This window comes from Schistocerca nitens, chromosome 2 (genome assembly GCF_023898315.1).
Source record: "Schistocerca nitens isolate TAMUIC-IGC-003100 chromosome 2, iqSchNite1.1, whole genome shotgun sequence".
Classification (NCBI taxonomy): Eukaryota; Metazoa; Arthropoda; class Insecta; order Orthoptera; family Acrididae; genus Schistocerca; species Schistocerca nitens.
In genome coordinates this window covers 964,220,785-964,241,401 of record NC_064615.1, presented here as the reverse complement: position 1 = coordinate 964,241,401, position 20,617 = coordinate 964,220,785, and the positions used below count along the sequence as shown (strand labels likewise).

Sequence of the window (20,617 nt, the reverse complement as noted above, 5' to 3'; positions counted from 1 at the left end):
ATTTCTCTCACGAGAAGTGTATGTAAGGTTTTGGAGCGTATGGTGAATTGCCGTTTAGCTTGGTGGCTGGAATCCTGCTGTCTTTTAACACCTGCCCAATGCGGTTTCCGAAAGCATCGTTCTGCAGTTGACCATCTTGTTGCTCTCTCCACTTATATCATGAGCAATTTTCTCCGGAAACGCCAAACAGTAGCAATATTTTTTGATCTGGAGAGAGCATACGATACCTGTTGGAGAACAGGCATCCTCCGCACACTGTTCTCTTGGGGCTTTCGAGGCCGGCTGCCCCTTTTTCTTCGCGAATTTATGGCAGAGCGCACAATTAGGGTGCGGGTGAACACTACTCTCTCCCGTACCTTCTCCCAAGAAAACGGGGTACCCCAGGGCTCCGTGCTGATTGTGGTACTGTTCGCCATTGCCATAAATCCAATTCTGGATTTTCTCCTTCCTGATGTCTCGGGCTCCCTCTTTGTGGACGATTTTGCGATCTACTACAGCTCGCAATGGACCAGCCTTCTTGAACGACGTCTTCAAGGATGTCTCGATCGCCTCCACTCTTGGAGCATCGAAACCGGCTTCCGTTTTTCTCCCAGTAAGACCGTTTGTGTCAATTTTTGGCTACGTAAGGAGTTTCTTCCACCCTCCTTACATCTAGGACCTGTCAACCTTCCGTTTTCGGACGTCGCTAAATTCTTGGGTCTTACGTTTGACAGAAAACTGTGCTGGTCCTCCCATGTTTCCTATCTTTCGGCTCGCTGCCGGCGATCCCTCAACACCCTCCGTGTCCTGAATGGAACCTCCTGGGGAGCGGACCGAGTGGTCCTTCTCCGCCTCTATCGCGCCTTAGTGCGCTCGAAATTGGACTATGGAAGCATAGTTTACTCCTCTGCTCGGCCGTCTATTCTTCGGCGTCTCTACTCTGTCCACCACTGTGGATTACGTTTAGTGTCAGCTTTTTACACCAGCCCTGTGGAAAGCCTTTATGCTGAGACTGCTGAACCTCCGCTGTCCCATCAGCGAGCTGTCCTTCTGAGTTGTTATGCTAGCCATCTGTCTTCCATGCCTGCTAATCCGGCCCATGAAATTTTTTCGACGCCTCCTTGGTTTTAGGGTATGCAGGCAGCTCTTCCTCCCTACTACCACCGGGAGTCCGCTTCTGTTAACTGCTCCATTCTCTTTCCTTCCGCTTTCCTACAACCTTCTTGACAACTTGGGGTACAGCACCGCCTTGGCTCCGTCCCCGGATCTGCCTGCTGCATGACCTTTGTCAATTTCCCAAGGATGGTACCCCTTCACTTGTTTATCGTCGGGCATTTGCTGCTCTATGTGCACAAATGACGGAAGCCACATTTATTTACACAGATGGCTCGAAAACATCGTTAGGTGTAGAGTGCCTATATTGTTGGCGACACCCCAAATCAATTTCGGCTTCCCGACCAGTGTTCGGTTTATACTGCGAAGCTTTACGCTGTTCTCCAGGCTGTCCACTACATCCGCCGCCATCAGCGGATACAGTAAGTTATCTGATCGGATTCTCTCAGCTCTCTCCTCAGTCTCAAAGCTCTTTACCCTGTGCACCCTCTGGTCCACCGGATTCAGGACTGTCTGCGCTTGCTCCACCTGCGGGGCGTCTCGGTGGCGTTCCTCTGGCTCCCGGGACACGTTGGTATCTGTGGAAATGAGGCGGCCGATATAGCAGCCAAGGCTGCCGTCTCTCTTCTTCGGCCAGCTATTCAATAGATTCCCTTCGCCGATCTACGGAGTTTATGTCATCGTGTTCTTTTATGGCACGCACATTGGTCGACACTTCCCCATAATAAATTGGGGACGTGAAAGCTCCTCTTTGTGCTTGGTTCTCGTCCTCCCGAACGCGTCGTCGGGAGGAGGTAATTTTAACTAGACTCCGGATAGGGCACTGTCTTTTTAGGCATCCATATCTTTTAAGCGGCGATCCTCCCCCACTCTGGCCCCACTGCTCTCAGCTGTGGACGGTAAGACACCTTTTGAGTGCCCCTATTTTACTCCGTTACGCGCCCGTCTACAGCGTTCTCCTGATACATCGTCAATTTTAGCAGATGACACGCGCTTGGCCGATCGCGTTCTCGAATTTATTAGTGCCAGTGAAATGACTGACGTCATTTGAAGCTTTTTTGGGGACAACAACCCTTTTCTGTAGTGGATTTTTAAGCCTTCCTTCTGCTTTTAGTTTCTCAAATTTTTTGTTTCGTTCCCATTACTGCTGGTTTGCATTTTCGGTTTTTTACCGTTTCCTAAGTCACGGACCAGGCGCTAATGACCATAGCAGTTTTGCGCCCTAAAACCAAAACAAAAAAAATTGGCTTAGATATGCTTGATTGTATAATGGGAATCTGAACCAATCTGGTGTCGCCAGGTCACCTGCACGTATGCAGCCTATCATAATTCCTACACAGTGTTAGTGAGGTTTAAATTACGCTGTGTAACATTCTGTAAGGCAGCTTCCTCATTTAATCCTCCCCCTTCCCCCTTCGTACCCCAGTCGTCTCTATATTCTCCTAGTTCTCAATCTCTTCCTTCACTTCCTACTAGATTCCTGTTCCACTGCTATATTTTCGGTTTCCTTAACTACCTGAATTTTTTCTCATCTGCAGAGCCATCGTGTTACTGTCGTGGTTGTTGCCTTCGTGTCTCTCTTGGCAACGATAATGGTTTTACTATGTTGATCGTAGCTTGCCTGCAGTGCTATTGTCATGTTATTAGACATACTCCTACAGTACACGTATTTGATTTTGTACTCCTAACCCTATGCAGAATGGACTACAAGCTATTATCAAAAAACCACTTCGCTCTTTCCCTGCCTCACTCCAGCAGCATTCCGCGCTTTTGTTCGCTACGTATCCACCGGCAGCCGCATATTCACTTCAAACGGCCCTTCTCTTAAAACATTTGTTTGTTCTTGCTCCTGAAACCCTCATATTGGATTAGTGGAAAACCAGTTCCGTAATTTGTTGCCATGTACATGACTTAAACTTCAAGAAAGTTAGATACGAGCAGACGCTATGTTACATGCTGTATACTTCAGTAGTTCATTACTAAACATTTTCTTAAGTGTATTTTTCCCGAAATGTGTTTCTCTCGACGGTGCATTTAAGTAGTTGACAAAGTGAATCCCCTCAATGGTCAGTTTGTGGGATTTTTTAACGATATTCAGACTACGCGAAAGAAAACGGCAAGAGATCAGATAAGATGGCAGAACTTCCTCTCCTCGTGGAATGATTTTCGCTTTGCTTTAAGGAAGAAGGGGCTGATAACCTCGTAGTCTTGTCCCTTTCAAGATCGTTTTTCAGTAATCTTTGAAGTTAGCCATTAAGGGTAAGCCGAATGGAATGAGACGTACTGAGCCATGTTTGTCGTTCGTAATGAACTGTACTGTTGATGTACTTCATATTTGTAATAACAATTTGGTAAATTCCTGTCTTTCAAGATCTCCAGAAAATAGATAATAGGAGTAAATCCTCTTTACAGCATTTACTCCAATGGGAAAGAGAATAGGCTACGAATAATGCACTGCTGTTTCCTGTTCTAAAATCTAAACGTGAGATAAAACTAAGACTTCCTTCATGTTGTGATTTAAAAGTACTGACCCTTAAGAGTTTTCTTTATGGTTAACGGGTATCTCAGCAACAGGTTCTTAAAATAAAGTAACTTTTCCTGATTAGGTTAATATTGTATATCTAAACTGTAGAATTGGTAACATACAATACGCATTATTATGTGAATCAATAAGCATAACTCGTATTGTTTCAGGTTATGGAAGAAACTTGTACACACATATCGTGGCCTACCAGGCTGAAAATAGGAGCAAAATCTAAAAAAGGTAAGAGACAAAATATAAACTTTGACTTGTAGGCTAGCGAGAAGAGACCCTGAAAGTAATGACTCACTCTTTGACAACGATAATCATACGCCTCTTTAATTGGATACGGCTCCAAAATGGGCCTCGTTCCCATTGGTAAATAATGCGCGCTTAGTGTTAAATTTGATGTAGAGAAATTGCTCTGAACTAAAAATAAGAGAACTGCCACCGTACAAATTGTCACTTAGAAATATTCTTTTACAAACTAAAATTGTGGCGAGATGCATATATCCCAGTGACCAATAAGTCACAAAACATAATCGAAAATGATGGTACAAATTTTTCGTCATGCGAACATCCGCAACTGAGAAACGCTTCAGTTGACAGTAACTCATTTCACGACCGGTTTCGAAGCCTAATCTTCAGGTAGCATCAAATAACTGAGACATACATATCTGGAGGTCGGGCCAGTCAGCCACGGAGGGAGAGGTCGCACTTCGTCAAATTCGGTGTTGCGCTGTCAAGGCGGACGCCGCGGTTGCTGGTCCTAAACTCCCACGCGTTCGTTTGGCGTGGGTTGGATCCCGTAACTGATTGTCCCGACCGCTACATTAGTCTCCGTATTTATTTGGTGGCACTCAAGATAACGCATTAGGCTTAGAAACCGGATGTGTCATAAATAAGATATTACTGGCAAGCGAAGCGGATTTTTTGTTCAATCGAAAATGCAGGAATCAGTGACCATTGTCACACTGAGAGAGAAATGGAAAAGTGGCTGTAAAGTAGAAGCTGAATGTGTCCAATTCGTGATGCGCAAATGATACTGTTTTACTTTTGTCACACATTAAAGGTTACGGTCAGCACTTACGAAACTGACATGCTACTGAAATGCGTTAACTTTTTCCGTTGACATAATTCACTATCTTCTCGCCAGAACAAGAATACAATCTAAAAGCTTACTCCTGTGTGCAGTAAGAAATTACTGGAGTCACTAGGCTTACTGGTCAGGCCAGAAGCACAGTTTTTCTACGGTATTTATACTTTCAAAAATGTACGTTTTGACACAATTGTCACTTTATTTTACTGTCGAGTATGATGGCAAGAGATAATACGGTAAATCACGGTAAGCAGCTGATTGAGACATGGCTTTAAGTGATAAAAAAATTTAATTCGCCTTCTCTGAAGGCGCTCACATGACGCAGCTCGGAGCTCGAAATTAATGGAGCATATAAAGTATTGCTGTGTCGCGCGTGCAACATTTTGATCGCAAAGAGAAACTCCAGCGCCCGAAAGACGAATACGGGCAGTAACTAGCGCGAAGGGAAAAATTTTTGATGGAGGGAGGGGTCGGGGGTTACGTGCAAAATGTACCCATCAGCCAAGCACTTAAATTTGCAGCATCCGTTACAGCAGCCTACATAGAGATGCGCATCTAACAATAGTGGACCACTACAATGCGGACGCTGACTTGTCATCTCGGCCGTTTGGACCCGCAGCATCCCTGCTACTAATTTAAATGTAAAGTTCGTGGCTGCCTGCTGTCTGTCTGAAGCGTGGAAACCCTGCACTTTGTTTTGGCGCTAACGGCGAGTCCTCTGGTACAAGAGTTGTCCCTCGATGGAAAAAGCCAGCAATAAGAAGAGAGGCAAAGAAAGTGTGAAATGGGCAGTTCAGCTTTCCGAGCCTGCAAGAGGTAATAAACATAAATTTTCGTTACACGCTATAAAGGTCTCACGACTAATCGTAAGACGGTCGCTCTTTCCTTCAGTTAGTCCTTGTGGTTTTCATAAGTGATACCGAGATACGTGTTAAGTCGGAATAAAATCATTGCAAACAGCGGTTAGACGACAAATTACGCAGGTGGAACCGAATCCTACCTAGACGTGTTAGAACTGATCCAGCCATCGCATAGACACGTGTGAGCCTTCCGTAAAGCCGTGTAAAATAGCCACATTGGTTTACACACTTAAATCCATAGATCGGTAACGAGACAGGTGTGGAAGATAAATACATGATCACGATGATATGTTAATGCTCCACCCGAGCGTCATGTCCTCCGCGATGCGGAAATAGTGAATCCTATACATTTCTTTTTCATGCGTTAGATCATAAGCATCGAAATGTATACATATTTACGTAAGATAAATTTTACGCTACTGTAGTCGAGGATCGTTGAGACTTCAAAGGCATACCTACACTTACCTCATCAAAGGACTGGAACTTAACCGAAATAGTTAATTAACATTCGTGTTTTGTGAAATGGTCAGTACATAGTGACTTTCGTTGGAACAATACATACTACAGAGAGTTGGATTCTACGAAGTCCTTCAGGTATGTCTTAAACCGTAATTTACTGACAGAATATTCTTATGGTTGCCGGCAAGCAATTTAAATTGTTACTGAATAATTGACACATTTCTGAGAAAAAGTGAGCAACTTAGTCTTCATGACTTTCGATCATATTCCTGGTGTTAATTCCATTAACTGATCCGTAGGTTCGAATGCAATACTGCAAATGAATATTTCTTCAGGTATTTCAGCAGCAAAGCAGCTCTCCCATCCTAATTGAACTTGTTATCCATGAATTGAATCAGGAATGTATAGGTCAAAGCTTTCACGGTTCATAAATTTTATCAAGTTTGTGCGAATTGCTGTGCTGATCTGGCAGATGTTAATACTGAGGAAATTTGGTAATGTCTTCATTTTGTCCGTCTCGGTTGCTTGAATATACAATTTTTGATGCATTGGTTATCCGTTTCGGGCTGACACGTCCATTCCCAAACCACAGACATAAAAAAGTAAGAAGTACGTGTCGTAAAACAGTGTTCACATACAGTATGCATATACATATTGCAGGTACTTACATGATTATAGATATACCTCGTCATTAACCTAACGAGTCGTACAATATCGTGCCAGAAGGTTCCAAATACTTTCTGTACAAAGGCAAACTGTGGGCAGCAAGTACTCTATTAGCCTGTGTCGACAGTTGCACCTCACAGCCAAATTGATAAACATTACTTCCAGTACTCAACAGAATACCTTCGTAGCTGTCGGCTGTCTATTAGTTTTCTATGGTGTTGCATCACCCACTGCCATTTACTGATAGCTTTTAAAAAGTAGAAAATTTTCAATTTTATATTAGAGGAACTGTTAACAATTTTGTTTTACAAAATACCGTAGCAGCCAAATGATCCAAAGCCAGGAGGTGACAACAAAGCTCGCCTCCCCTGTGTACAACCTTACATTTTTATTGTAGGGTACAGTACCAAGAATTCCATACAGGGAGTCGGTGCTAAAATCTAAAATTTGCTTTCCTTCTAGTGTATGTTATCAACATACTGTCCAAAGACAAAAGACATAAGATGGAAGACAGAAGAGTCACATCTTTTTCAAATCAATTTATGCAGCCTTTGATAAACTGCAGTTACGCAATAAACAAACATCAAACAGCACCAAATTGAGCATTGCCCGACGTAATCATCATCCATGGCACGAAGACCACATTTAAAGCCAAAACGTTATCTTTATATTGATGGTACATATGTAAAATTGAAGGTAAAAGTATTTATATAAAATGCCGGTAGAATATCACAGCGTATGGCTAAACTACAAAAAAGCCTGTTACAAGCAATATCCTAAACAGGACGTGTGCAAATACACATTTGAATAAGTGTATCAAAAGATTACCAATGCGCGCAACATACGTGTGCTGGTACTACATTATATGCCTTTCACTCTGAAAGGGAATGACCATAAGTGCCACTAACACAAACAGCACAGCACAGCACATTTTGCGACCAATGCGTACCGTACCATATCGTACAACGCCTGGGTTATGGAATCGAACCCCTTACCACCTTTCGTTTGATGCGCTAAATTTTTCTTATTAACACAAAATCACCTATCACATGACGTCTTCCTAAACTTAAAAACATGAATGAAGTTATTATATGCCAATTTCTATGCGCAGTCCTTGCGACATCAGGCCATATACACTGGAGAGCCAAAGAAACTGGTACACCTGCCAATAAAGTGCCTGGCGACAGTAAAGTTCGTTAAGCCACTAGAAAGGTAGCACATACGTATTTGTTGGCATAATTACACTCTCTCTCTCTCTCTCTCTCTCTCTCTCTCTCTCTCTCTCTCATTTTTATAACACATTCATATTTTATCCATGACACCTTGTAAGAAACAGGATATTTTGTTTTAATAACTGATGTTTAGTGCATCAAATGTGTGACCAGTTACCGGCACACGTCGTGATGGCGCATGTTATTTGTAACCGGTTCTTCTTTAATGTAGCCCTACAAATTGTAATGTTTTTATAATTTGTGTTCAGTATTTACATTTTAAAGACATCAAGGAAGGAACTGGATTAAGTCTTGAAAGCCTTGGATCAAGTCAGTCAGGAGGCTCCGTATATGTTGGCTCCAGAAAAAATCAGCTCTGCATCTCTCAACGCTTGAAGTGCAATCATATGGCTTATCAAACAAAATTTTGTTCTGGGTTGAGGATCTATTCGTAGACACAGCATACTATCTGGTATGTCGATTTTCCGAAAGAACTGATACAAGGTTTGGTGCAAGGAAATGTGGAGGGACCCTTAATGTTCTAGTTATTTTAATGACCTGTCACAGTATTAACAGTAACTTCAATTTTTGGAGAAGTACTTGATTACGATCAAGTACGCTTCATAAATATGAAGTAAAATCTTCAAAAGATTGCGAAACATTACGAGTGGCAACTCATCCAAAATTATCGGAAATTACAAATAGTGCACTCTCCAAAATGCAAAAAAGTGATATACAATGGCAATGAGCCACAAATGGAATCGGTAAAATCAAATATCTAGTGGTAACAACTTGCGGGGATGCAAAACGGAAGGATAGCATAGACTCAGGGATAAAGCAGATACCAAACTTCAGTTCACTGGCAGGATACTGGGAAATCAGTAGGCTATTTTAAAATAATTTGTGTATCCCATCTTACAGTATTGCTGAAGTGCGTAGGAACCATACGAAGTAGAACTAATAAGAGATACTGAATATACAGGGTGATCAGAAACATACTGGAGAGCTTGTAAGGGTGTTGTATGGTAGGTTCTGCTTAGAAATAATTGTTAAGAAAAGATTAGATAAGTTGCGCAGTTTGAGTCAATTAGCGTTCCAGCCAGTCAGGCCGGCACTATCGTCCCGCCATAGACGTTGTCGCCGGGAGGGAGGGAGAGAGAGAGAGAGAGAGAGAGAGAGAGAGAGAGACACTCGACAGCGACGGTAGTAAGAATCGAACCCACGCCAAAACCTGAGTAGTCTCGTGTGCTGTTCTCTACGCCAAGGCGTGGGCAACCTTCGGTGACCCGCAGGCCTGGTTCTAATGTCCTTAAGCTCGCGGGCCATGTCACGATGCGTCGAACTTCTTTACTTAAGTTTTACAATAGCGGTTTTAAAAAAATTCCACTGCGAACTTCTGCAACGCCGTTAGTAAAGAAACAATATTCACGATACGTAAATAAATGAAAATTGGATGATAGGATCTTGAAATACCGCGAAAAAATAAACGCCTAGAAGTCACTAGTGACAACTAATTCATTGTAAAATACGTTAAGTGTCAACAGTTCCAGTTTTCCAATATGTCAATAGTGGGTATGGACATTTAACGTCAATACGAGAGAGGATACAACAAAATACGGTAATGAGGTAGGCAATTTAGTTGACAAGTAATTACGACTAACTTCGTTATTTTTGGCTAGAGGAAGCTAGCTAGTGTCTTCCAAATTCATTGTGTTATTATCCAGAAATACAATCAAGAAGCATTTTTAAATGTTTGTCCTAAAATACTTAAGATGACTGGTAGCGCAGGTATGGGTTTGTTTCAGTAGCACTAAATACATGCAATGTGAGCGCCTGCCGCTCTCTCGCTGGTCAGATCTGACCCTCTAGCCGCCGGTTGCCCATCTCTGATCCACACTTTAACTGAGATATCGTATCTGGCGCGCCGCTTGAATCAGCGTACGCAACGGTCTGATCGGCTGACTTCAATGTTAATTAACGCGGAACCGGCGAGACGCACCTAATTTTTTCTCAACAATCGGTTCTCAGCGCAACCTACATTGCGACATCCTTAAAAGATTTTTAGGCTTTCTGATCACTCTTATACAGAGTGGCAGTATGAATGGTCACAGGTTTGTTCGAACCGTGGGATAGCGTCACTGAAAAGCTGAGAGAACTAGCAGGCACCTAAAGAAAGACGCAAACTATCACACGGAGCCTACTTGCAAAGTTTCAACAACAAATGGTAAGTGAAGAATCCAGAGGTGTTCTTTAACCCTGCGACGTATCGCCCGCATAAGAATAACGAAGACGAGAATAGACGATTTACTCCACGCACTGACATTTAAGCAGTCATTCTTCCCGCGCTCCGTACACTATTGGAGCGGGAATACACAGTAAAATCTGGAACTTCGTGACTACTGCTATGAACTTCAGTGGTTTGCGGAGAACGGCCGCAGATACACACTGACAAGTCATGACACACCTCTCAATATGGTGTCGAACCACTTCTGCCCGACGTAGCGCAGCATCTCGACGTGACATGGCCTCAAGAAGTCGTTGGAACTCCAGAAGAAATACTGAGCCATAACTGCGGAAGTGTTGCCGGTGCTGGATGTTGTGCACGAACCGACATCTCGATTATGTCCCATAAATGTTGGCCGGGATTCATGTCTGGCGATCTAGGTGGCCAAATCATTCACTCGATTTGTCCAGCACGTTGTTCAAACCAGAATCGAACAGTCTTGGCCCAGTGACATGTCACATTGTCATCTGTTACAAAAATTCCATCGTTGTTGCGTGCTGATAGTCTCAAAGTAGTCAAACATAACAAGTCACAAGTCAATAATTGCTTCTGTTGGACCAGCGGACCCAGTGCATTCCATGTAAACACAGCTCACACCATTATAGAGCCACTCGCTGAGGGCCTTGTTGACAACATTGGTCCATGGTTTCGTGGGGTCTGCGACACATTCGAACCCTACAATCAGTTTTTACTAACTAAAATGGGGTCTCATCTGACCGGACCGCGGTTTTCCATTCGTCTAGGGTCCAACCGACATGGTCATGAGCTCAAGAGAGGCGCTGCAGGCGACATCGTGCTATTAGCAAAGACATTCGGGTCTATCGACTGCTACCATAGTCCATTGACGCCAAATTTTGCTGTACTATCCTAACGGATTCGTTAATGATACGTTCATCTAAAGTCCCACATACTTCTGCGATTACTTCACGCAGTGGTATGTCTGTCAGCACTGAAACTGTAAGCAAACGCCACTGCTCTCGGACGTTAAGTGAAGACCATCGGCCATTGCGTTCCACGGGGGGCAGAGTTAATGTCCGAAATTTGGTGTTGCCGACACACGCTTGACACCGTGGACCTCGGAATGTTGAATTCCCTAACGACTTCCGCAATAGAAAGTCCCATTCGTCTAGCTCAAACTATCATTCCGCGTTCAAGGTCTGTTAACTCCCGTCGTGCGGCCATAATCACATCGGAAGCCTTTCTAGGTGAATCAACTGACTACAAATGATAGCTTTGTCAATGAAATGCTCTTTTATGACTTGTGTCGATGTAACGTTCGGTCGACGACGATGTCGTTAAAACTGAAGTCCGGAGTAGGGAAGAGTGAGGAAGGAAACCAGCAGTATTTATCTAAGTCGATTCATCTCTTTGGCCCTAAGCGATTTGACAGGAAAGGTAATCGAAGTTCAACTCTCCGTGATGGGAGTGCAGTGTGCTAGCCACTTCTCCACCCAGTTCGGCTTCTGAAAACGTGTAAATGCACAAAGTTTTTACAGTATAGTTATCATTATATTTATCAAATACAAGAAATAACTGGGTAACGGTGGGCAGTCGGCCACTTAGCTCTTGAACTGAGACAACTAAAACTGTGGCTAGAGGTGTAGAATCTCCAAGCCATACACGTAAATTTCCAGCAAATGCTGCAGTGGTTTGCGCGATGGGCTACAGCTGATCACTGCGCTATCCTGCACCGAATGAAACATCACGGACCTATAATTAATGTAGTTTATAAGAGACAGTGTACGATATAATAAAAAGCGTCCCCTGCCACGTCATCTGATCAAAAGTATCAGGACATCCTACGAAAAGCGGAATTGCCCGCTAGGTTGCACCGCAAGCAGACCCGCCAGTATAAAATGAGGCGGCAGTACGGTGTTGTCAGTACAGAGGTTAACAGCAGAATGGGCTGGTCCGCAGAACTCTGACTTCGAACATGAACCAGTCATTGGACGTTGCCCGAGTAACAAATTTCAACCTGTCTAAAGCTGCCAAAGTCGAATGATGTGATTGCGAACTAGAAACGCAAAGGAATAACGACATCTGAACAAAGACCTGGCAGATATCATGTGCTGAGACAGGATCGTCGAGCACTGTGATGGGCGATTGAAGAAAAAAAAAAAATGCATGAAATTAACGGAATGGATCACTTGTGAGTTCCACAGTGCTACCAGCAGTCAGTCCAGCGCCATTACGGTTCGTAAGCAGCTAAAAAGAATGGGATACGGATACAATGGTCGAGAAGCTCCTCATAGCCCACACATCTCTGTAGTCACTGCAAAGTGCCGCTTGAGATTGTGTAAAGAGCGACACCACTGGACAATGGATGACTGGAAACGGATGATTTGGAGTGATGAATCACATTGTTCTTTTGGGGAATCCGATTGAAGGGTTCAGACATGATGAATTCCTGGGGAACGTTACCTGCCGTCGTTTGTTGTCACAACAGTGAAGTATCGAGAAAGTGACGTTAGGCGATCGGGTGGTGTTTTTAGGTTGTCGTGTCTTTATTGCCCTTCAGAAAACGCCAAATGCAGGACAACACATTTTACAGCTTTGCTTACTCTATACAGTAGTGTCACAGTTCAGAGACATGTCTGTATTAACATGACAACGCATCCAGTCATACAGCAATATCCGTGAGGCGTTGGAAGCAGCATCTGTGAGGTGGTGGTTTGTGGAAAACAATTTTTGAAATGGATGGACCCGCCCAGAGTTCAGACGTGGACCCAACGGAATACCTCCGGGATAAGGTGGAAAGCAGATTTCGCTCCATACCCCAGTGACCATTGTCACTACCTTCCTTAGTTTCGGCTCTTGGGAAGAATGGGCTGCCATTCCTCCACACACCTTTAGACATCTCTTCGAAAATGCCTCCAGAAGAGTTCAAGCAAACAAAGGCAAATATTGGACATACCCATTAATGTTTGTCTGGACACTTTGATCTGTTGTGTATGTAGAGGTTACTTTCCGTTCCATTCATGAGGGAGGATGGGAGAAAATGGAATTGCTTAAGCCCTCTCTGTTGTTTGTGTAATATTACCTTAGTTTTAAAGAGCAACGCCTTATGGACAGAGGGGAAACTCCGCCCTGAAATCATGCTGGTGGAATTTTCGAAGATTCGGTGCGGGACTGCGTTTAGATTCTACAGCACTGATCCAGCGAAACAAGTCTGCAGTTATTCGCTCTGTCCTTAATATAAATTAAGATCTAAGATTCCTCTTCCAACCTAATATGGATATCTCACTTCAAAATTATTCCAACACTTGACATCTAAATGTTTTGTAATCGTAAGGAAGCGTTAAACTGAACTAGAAAATTTACGTACTTTTAAATTGATAGCTAGCTGCCAAACATAGCGCCATATTTTTGTCCAGATTGGAATTAACACTGGTGAGATGATTGGATCTTGTCTGATCAGCCTGTTAAGGCCACAGCGTTCGAGGCTGTGTTACTTCAAAAACTCAACCCTCCGCAAAATTCGTGTTCTTTCTTACACATTGTCAATAGACAACTTTGCAGCTGACGTGCGCACAGAGATCATGGTGCATCTAGGTAGTTCTGTTTTTACTTACCTAAAACGCATGTTAAATGTTTGCAGGTTTCTTACCTAAATTGCCTATGAGCTGTAATAATCGTCCACTGCGTATCATTAGCAGTGGAGAGAGAGAGAGAGAGAGAGAGAGAGAGACAGAGAGAGAGAGAGAGAGAGAACCCTGACTTCCTCATTGCGGACCACTGCTCGGCTTCTACCACTTAGTCTGTTCCGAAATAAGAGTATGTAGTGTGTGATCTTAGCTAATCTACGCTCGCATGTCTCTGGGTAAGAGAGTCGTATCACACTGAAAATAACGTGCAAGCGATAAGTAAGTGGCTGTCTAAAGCTTCAGTCATCTTAAATTAACTCCGATCATGTCAGTCGGATGTAATGTGCGAAACTGTAGGAAAATTTGGCGACCATTTTCCGTCATTTGCGTCAGAATATTCGATCTGTTGCTGTTAACAATAGCTCTCCATTCATGCTGCGACAGGGAAGTCCTTCATTTAGATGAAAGTGCGTGCTTGTCTGGACGTCTTCCTTCAACTGCACGTCCTACCTATACCAACTATGTAGACCAGGGGTAGTCTACCTTTTTTCCTGCCGCCCACTTCTGTATCTCTATTCATAGTATAATTTTCTAATCGGCCACTGGTTCCACAGTAATGGTGATTCATAAGGTAGGAAGTAACTTTTAAATTATAAAATTTATAATGCAGGCTTTCGGCAAATTTAAAGCTCATAATAATTACCATATGCTTTGTCAAGATTTTGTGAAAACTTACAGAAAAGTTTTTAAAAACCCCTATTGCTCACAACGAAAGCTGGAACGCCCTCTAGTGGTCGGTAGGGACCAGGGTACAAATATTCATGCTTAAAATACTGTGCTCTGCATAGCCAGTTTTCACTCTGTACATTTGACAATTAATATCAGAAAGGCATAAAACCGAAGTCATAAACTTGAAAACTTAGTTCGAAATAAGACTAATGGCACAACTTAGATATTTATTAATGGAATGTCCTCTTTTGTGCATAACTTACGCGCATCATGAACAGTGCTGAGATTCCAGTGCTGTATAATAAAAGATCCATATTTTTTAAAAGTTGAATGACGCTGTAATTAAGTTGTCTCAAACGCATCGCTGCCCTTCGGAACCAGTCACTTTCTGTATGGAAACTGGCGCAAATTTACCCTGCGGGAGACTGATTCAAAAATGTTCGGCCAGCAGGTAGGACGCACTGCTCATAAACCACTCAAATGGACAGAACTGTCTCCACCATATTTCGCCGTAGCTATCTATAGACGAAGACGTAACCTGATTTCAAAGTCTGATATAAACTGATGAGCCAGAACACTAGGACCACTGGCCAGCGTGAGACTGAATGCCTCCTGGTGGTGGTGGAGATTCATAACGTAGTAAGGAAAGAATTTAAGCGGAAGAGAGACGAATGGGCAATCGTTGTAGTGAAGATACGGTCCACAAAGGCGGAAATCCACTGATACGTTTTGAGAAAGGGCACATGGATGTGGTGCTATGTCTGAGAGCGAGAATCTCTGAGAGCGAGAATCTCTGAGAGCGAGAATCTCTGAGAGCGAGAATCTCTGAGAGCGAGAATCTCTGAGAGCGAGAATCTCTGAGAGCGAGAATCTCTGAGAGCGAGAATCTCTGAGAGCGAGAATCTCTGAGAGCGAGAATCTCTGAGAGCGAGAATCTCTGAGAGCGAGAATCTCTGAGAGCGAGAATCTCTGAGAGCGAGAATCTCTGAGAGCGAGAATCTCTGAGAGCGAGAATCTCTGAGAGCGAGAATCTCTGAGAGCGAGAATCTCTGAGAGCGAGAATCTCTGAGAGCGAGAATCTCTGAGAGCGAGAATCTCTGAGAGCGAGAATCTCTGAGAGCGAGAATCTCTGAGAGCGAGAATCTCTGAGAGCGAGAATCTCTGAGAGCGAGAATCTCTGAGAGCGAGAATCTCTGAGAGCGAGAATCTCTGAGAGCGAGAATCTCTGAGAGCGAGAATCTCTGAGAGCGAGAATCTCTGAGAGCGAGAATCTCTGAGAGCGAGAATCTCTGAGAGCGAGAATCTCTGAGAGCGAGAATCTCTGAGAGCGAGAATCTCTGAGAGCGAGAATCTCTGAGAGCGAGAATCTCTGAGAGCGAGAATCTCTGAGAGCGAGAATCTCTGAGAGCGAGAATCTCTGAGAGCGAGAATCTCTGAGAGCGAGAATCTCTGAGAGCGAGAATCTCTGAGAGCGAGAATCTCTGAGAGCGAGAATCTCTGAGAGCGAGAATCTCTGAGAGCGAGAATCTCTGAGAGCGAGAATCTCTGAGAGCGAGAATCTCTGAGAGCGAGAATCTCTGAGAGCGAGAATCTCTGAGAGCGAGAATCTCTGAGAGCGAGAATCTCTGAGAGCGAGAATCTCTGAGAGCGAGAATCTCTGAGAGCGAGAATCTCTGAGAGCGAGAATCTCTGAGAGCGAGAATCTCTGAGAGCGAGAATCTCTGAGAGCGAGAATCTCTGAGAGCGAGAATCTCTGAGAGCGAGAATCTCTGAGAGCGAGAATCTCTGAGAGCGAGAATCTCTGAGAGCGAGAATCTCTGAGAGCGAGAATCTCTGAGAGCGAGAATCTCTGAGAGCGAGAATCTCTGAGAGCGAGAATCTCTGAGAGCGAGAATCTCTGAGAGCGAGAATCTCTGAGAGCGAGAATCTCTGAGAGCGAGAATCTCTGAGAGCGAGAATCTCTGAGAGCGAGAATCTGACACGGTGAAGCTGGTCGCCCGTTGTACCTGCTATCGTGAGCACCTACGGAAAGTGGTTGAAGGAGGGTGATACCACGAGTAGGCCGTATGGTATTGGATGATCATGTCTCACCACAAAACGTAGGTCAGAAGATCCCCCCCCCCCCCCCCCCCCCCCACACACACACACACACACACACACACACACACACACACACACACACACACACACACACACACACACACACACACACACACACACACACACACACAGTGTAATCCAGGACGGACAGCGATCTGTAGCAGATCTGACAAGAGTGCAATGCTGGTGCAGGTACAAGTGTTTCGGAGCACACCGTTCAAAGGCCGTTTCTGAACAAGCAGCTCCACATCACATGATCCCTATCTGTTCCTGTATTCACTCAACATCATCGGTTATGATTCCAGTGGGAACACAGTTTTCACTGTGGATCAATAGAAACGTTTTGCCTGTCGAATGAATTACTTGTTATATCAAGTCGATATGGTTGCGTCCTTACACGCCGTCAGCCAGGCGAATGGCTGCACGACACATGCATTGCGCCACAGATACAGGCTGGCGAGGGTAGAATTATGCTGTGGGGTACACTGAGTTGGGCTTCCATGGGATCTGAGTAGATAACCGAAGGCATCATGACAGCAGTGAACTACGAAAACATTGTGGACTACCTGCATCGCTTCGTGCTTGAACTCTCCCCCTACGGCGATGACATCTTCCAGTAGGATAACTGTCCGTGTTGCAAGGTCAAAAGCGTGCTACAGTGGTTTGAGGGGTATTATAGCGAAGTCCCATTGTCCTGTCCAGCAAATTAGCCTGGTCTGTACAGATTGGAACACACGTCGGTAGCCAGCTGCGTGCTCATAAACTACCATCCCATATTTTGGGGAATTTCTTGACCTGTGCGTGGATATCTGACGCTATATACTGCTGATATGCTGACAAGGACTTCTCGAATCCATGTGAAGCAGAATCTCTGTTGATATAGGGGACAGGTGATAGATAATATCAGAAATAATGAATGCCATTGAAACAGTTCTAATTAAATTATCGATGTTGTTGTGGTCTTCAGTCCAGAGACTGGTTTCATGCACCTCTCCATGCTACTCTGTCCTGTGTAAGCTTCATCTCCCAGTACCTACTGCAGCCTCCATCCTTCTGAATCTGTTTAGTGTATTCATCTCTTGGTCTTCCAATACGATTTTTACCCTCCACGCTGCCCTCCAAAACTAAATTGGTGATCCCTTGATGCCTCGGAATATGTCCTACCAATCGATCCCTTCTTCTAGTTAAGTTGTGCCACAAACTTCTCTTCTCCCCAATTCTATTCAGTACCTCCTCATTAGTTATGTGATCTACCCATCTAATCTTCAGCATTCTTCTGTAGCACCACATTTCAAAAGCTTCTGTTCTCTTCTTGTCTAAACTATTTATCGTCCACGTTTCAGTTCCATACATTGCTACACTCCATACAAATACTTTCAGAAACCACTTCCTGACACTTAAATATATACTCGATGTTAACAAATAGCTCTTCTTCAGAAACGCTTCCCTTCCCATTGCCAGTCTACCTTTTATTTCCACTCTACTTCGACCATCAGTTATTTTGCTCCCCAAATGGCAAAACTCGGTTACTACGTCAAGCGTCTCATTTCCTAATCTAATTCCCTCAGCATCACCCGATTTAATTCGACTACATTCCATTATCCTAGTTTTGCTTTTGTTGATGCTCATCTTAAATCCTCCTCTCAAGACACTGTCCATTCCATTCAGCTGCTCTTCCAGGTCCTTTGCTGCCTCTGACAGAATTACAATGTCATCGGCAAACCTCAAAGTTTTTATTTCTTCTCCATGGATTTTAATACCTACTCCGAATTTTTCTTTTGTTTCCTTTATTGCTTGCTCCATATACAGATCGAATAACATCGGGGAGAGGCTACAACCCTGTCTCACTCCCTTCCCAACCACTGCTTCTGTTTCATGTTCCTCGACTCTTATAACTGCCATCTGGTTTCTGTGCAAATTGTAAATAGCCTTTTGCGCCCTGTATTTTACCCCTGCCCCCCTTCAGAATTTTAAAGAATATTCCAGTCATAATTGTCAAAAGCTTTCTCTAAGTCTACAAATGCTAGAAACCCCCCCAGGGCCTCCACAACTCTTTTGTGAATACGTGCGTAGCGAGCACGGGACCCCGAGCTAATGTGGCCCTCCTTCCTTTCCGGGCTGCATACCTTCCTTTTCCGCATCCTTCCCTCTCCCCATCTTCGCCCCTCCTCCCCTCACCTCTGGCTCTTTCCTTCCCTTTCTCCCCCTCTGGGAGTATGGCTTGTGCCTACGTCCGGAGATGGACGCTCGTAAATGTACCGCATTCTTCGCCTTCTCTGCTTGTATGTCTTCATCCTTCCTTTGTCCTTCTCTTTTCATTACCTCTTCTCTTTACCCTTTTCTCCGCTGCGGCATTTGAGACTTCTCCTCTTTCCTTTCTCTTTCTTTGTTTTTCCCTTTCTCCCTCCCTGTGCGTGTCTGAAGGCCGACCCACGCATTTTCGTGTGTAGCCGGTGACGGGGTAACGCCTAATTCCCTGCCTCGGGTAGACAGGTAGGACACGTACGTACCCCCTGGTAACGGCCAGGCCCAGGGAGGGGTGATTACCCGAGCTGATACCTTCCGAAAGTGCCGATTGGTCCCTCCGTCCGTTTGTCAGGAGGTGTGACCTGAGGTGTGAACAATCACCTAAGGCGGGAGTGCCCTCAGAGAGTGCCCCACAAGGGAGGAGCGCGCCATCGGAGACGCCGGTAATCATGGGGATTCTTCCGCAATGGTTTCCTCACCTTCCACTATGTCTGCTCACAAGCGTAAGTTCACTGTGTCTCAGCCACAGACAGCTCTTCCATCGTTGCCACAGTTCCTTGTTGTTTCTCGGTCTGACAAAGGTCACGACTTCTCCACGGTCAACCCTTTCATTATTCAGAAAAGTGTCGACGCAATTGCAGATCCTGTAAATTCTTGTTCCAGGTTACGGAATGGCACCTTGTTAGATACAGTCAGTGCCCTCCAGGCACAAAAATTGCTGCGTACTTCACTGCTCCACACCTTCCCTGTCCGGGTTTAAGCACACCGCACTTTAAATTCCTTGCGTGGAGTCGTTTATACACGCCCCCTCGATGGATTGTCTGACGAAGAAATTCAGCACTACCTGTCTGACCAGGGCATAGCGGCTGTTCATAGTTATGAAAAGGGTTGACACGAACATCATTCCAACCCGCACTGTCTTCTTGACATTTGACAAAGTTCAACTCCTATCGAAAATCAAAGCAGGCTATGAGATAATTTCCGTTCGCCCTTGCGTCCCAAACCCTACGCGTTGCTATCGGTGTCAGCGGTGTTACATGTGGAAAGGATGCCCATGAGGGTGCTTGTCCACCTCCATCCCCTCGCTGCATCAACTGTATGGGTGACCACGCTGCTTCCTCTCGTGATTGCCCCGTTTTTAAGGACGAAGAGCTCATCCAGGAAATCAGAGTGAAGGAAAAGGTGTCGACCTTTACTGCTCGAAAATTATTCCCCAGTCGAAAGCCCACTGTACCTCAGACAGGAAAATACAGCACTGTCCTTGAGTCTCCTCGGCCAACAAAGGAGGCGGCCACGCAGACTTGTGATCTCACCTTTAGTGCCACAGTAGTCAGATCGGCCAGCGCAAAGATCGCCCGTTCAACCTCACCACTTTTGCCTGCCCACTCTATGGCTCTCCCTTCATCGGGTTCTGCTAAATCTTGAGCCCAAAAATCAGACACCAAGACTTCGAAAAAAGAGCATACTAGTGAAGATTTTTTACGTACCCCAACTTCACAACCATCGGTTCCTCTTCTAAACATGATATTTTCAAGAAGGCTACAAAGAAACCCAGTTCCTCTCCTTCTCCGCCAAGGCTTGTCTCATCTACAGCACCACCTGGCGGAAATCGCCCTCGGCCGTCTTCTGTGTCGCCGAGGCGCACTCCTGGCGGCCGATCAACCGGCCGATCGCTGGTGGCAGGAGCTGCTCCTCAACAACCTATGGGTCAGGATCTTCTGCCTTCTGCCTTCGGCTGAATGCCATTCCATGCTGTCGGTCGCAA

The 20,617-nt window shown here is 44.7% G+C and overlaps 1 protein-coding gene across 1 annotated transcript in view; it reads left to right on the top strand.

The window, feature by feature from the left end:
* Positions 1-3,080: 3,080 nt before the first annotated feature.
* The window catches only part of LOC126235477 (protein bicaudal C), a 167,366-nt gene continuing 149,829 nt past the window's right edge, over positions 3,081-20,617 (top strand). Inside the window, exons 1-2 of the mRNA XM_049944197.1 lie at positions 3,081-3,089; positions 3,787-3,856. Coding sequence (XP_049800154.1) covers positions 3,790-3,856 — 67 coding nt within the window. The 5' untranslated portion in view covers positions 3,081-3,089; positions 3,787-3,789. The remainder of the gene's footprint in view (positions 3,090-3,786; positions 3,857-20,617) is intronic.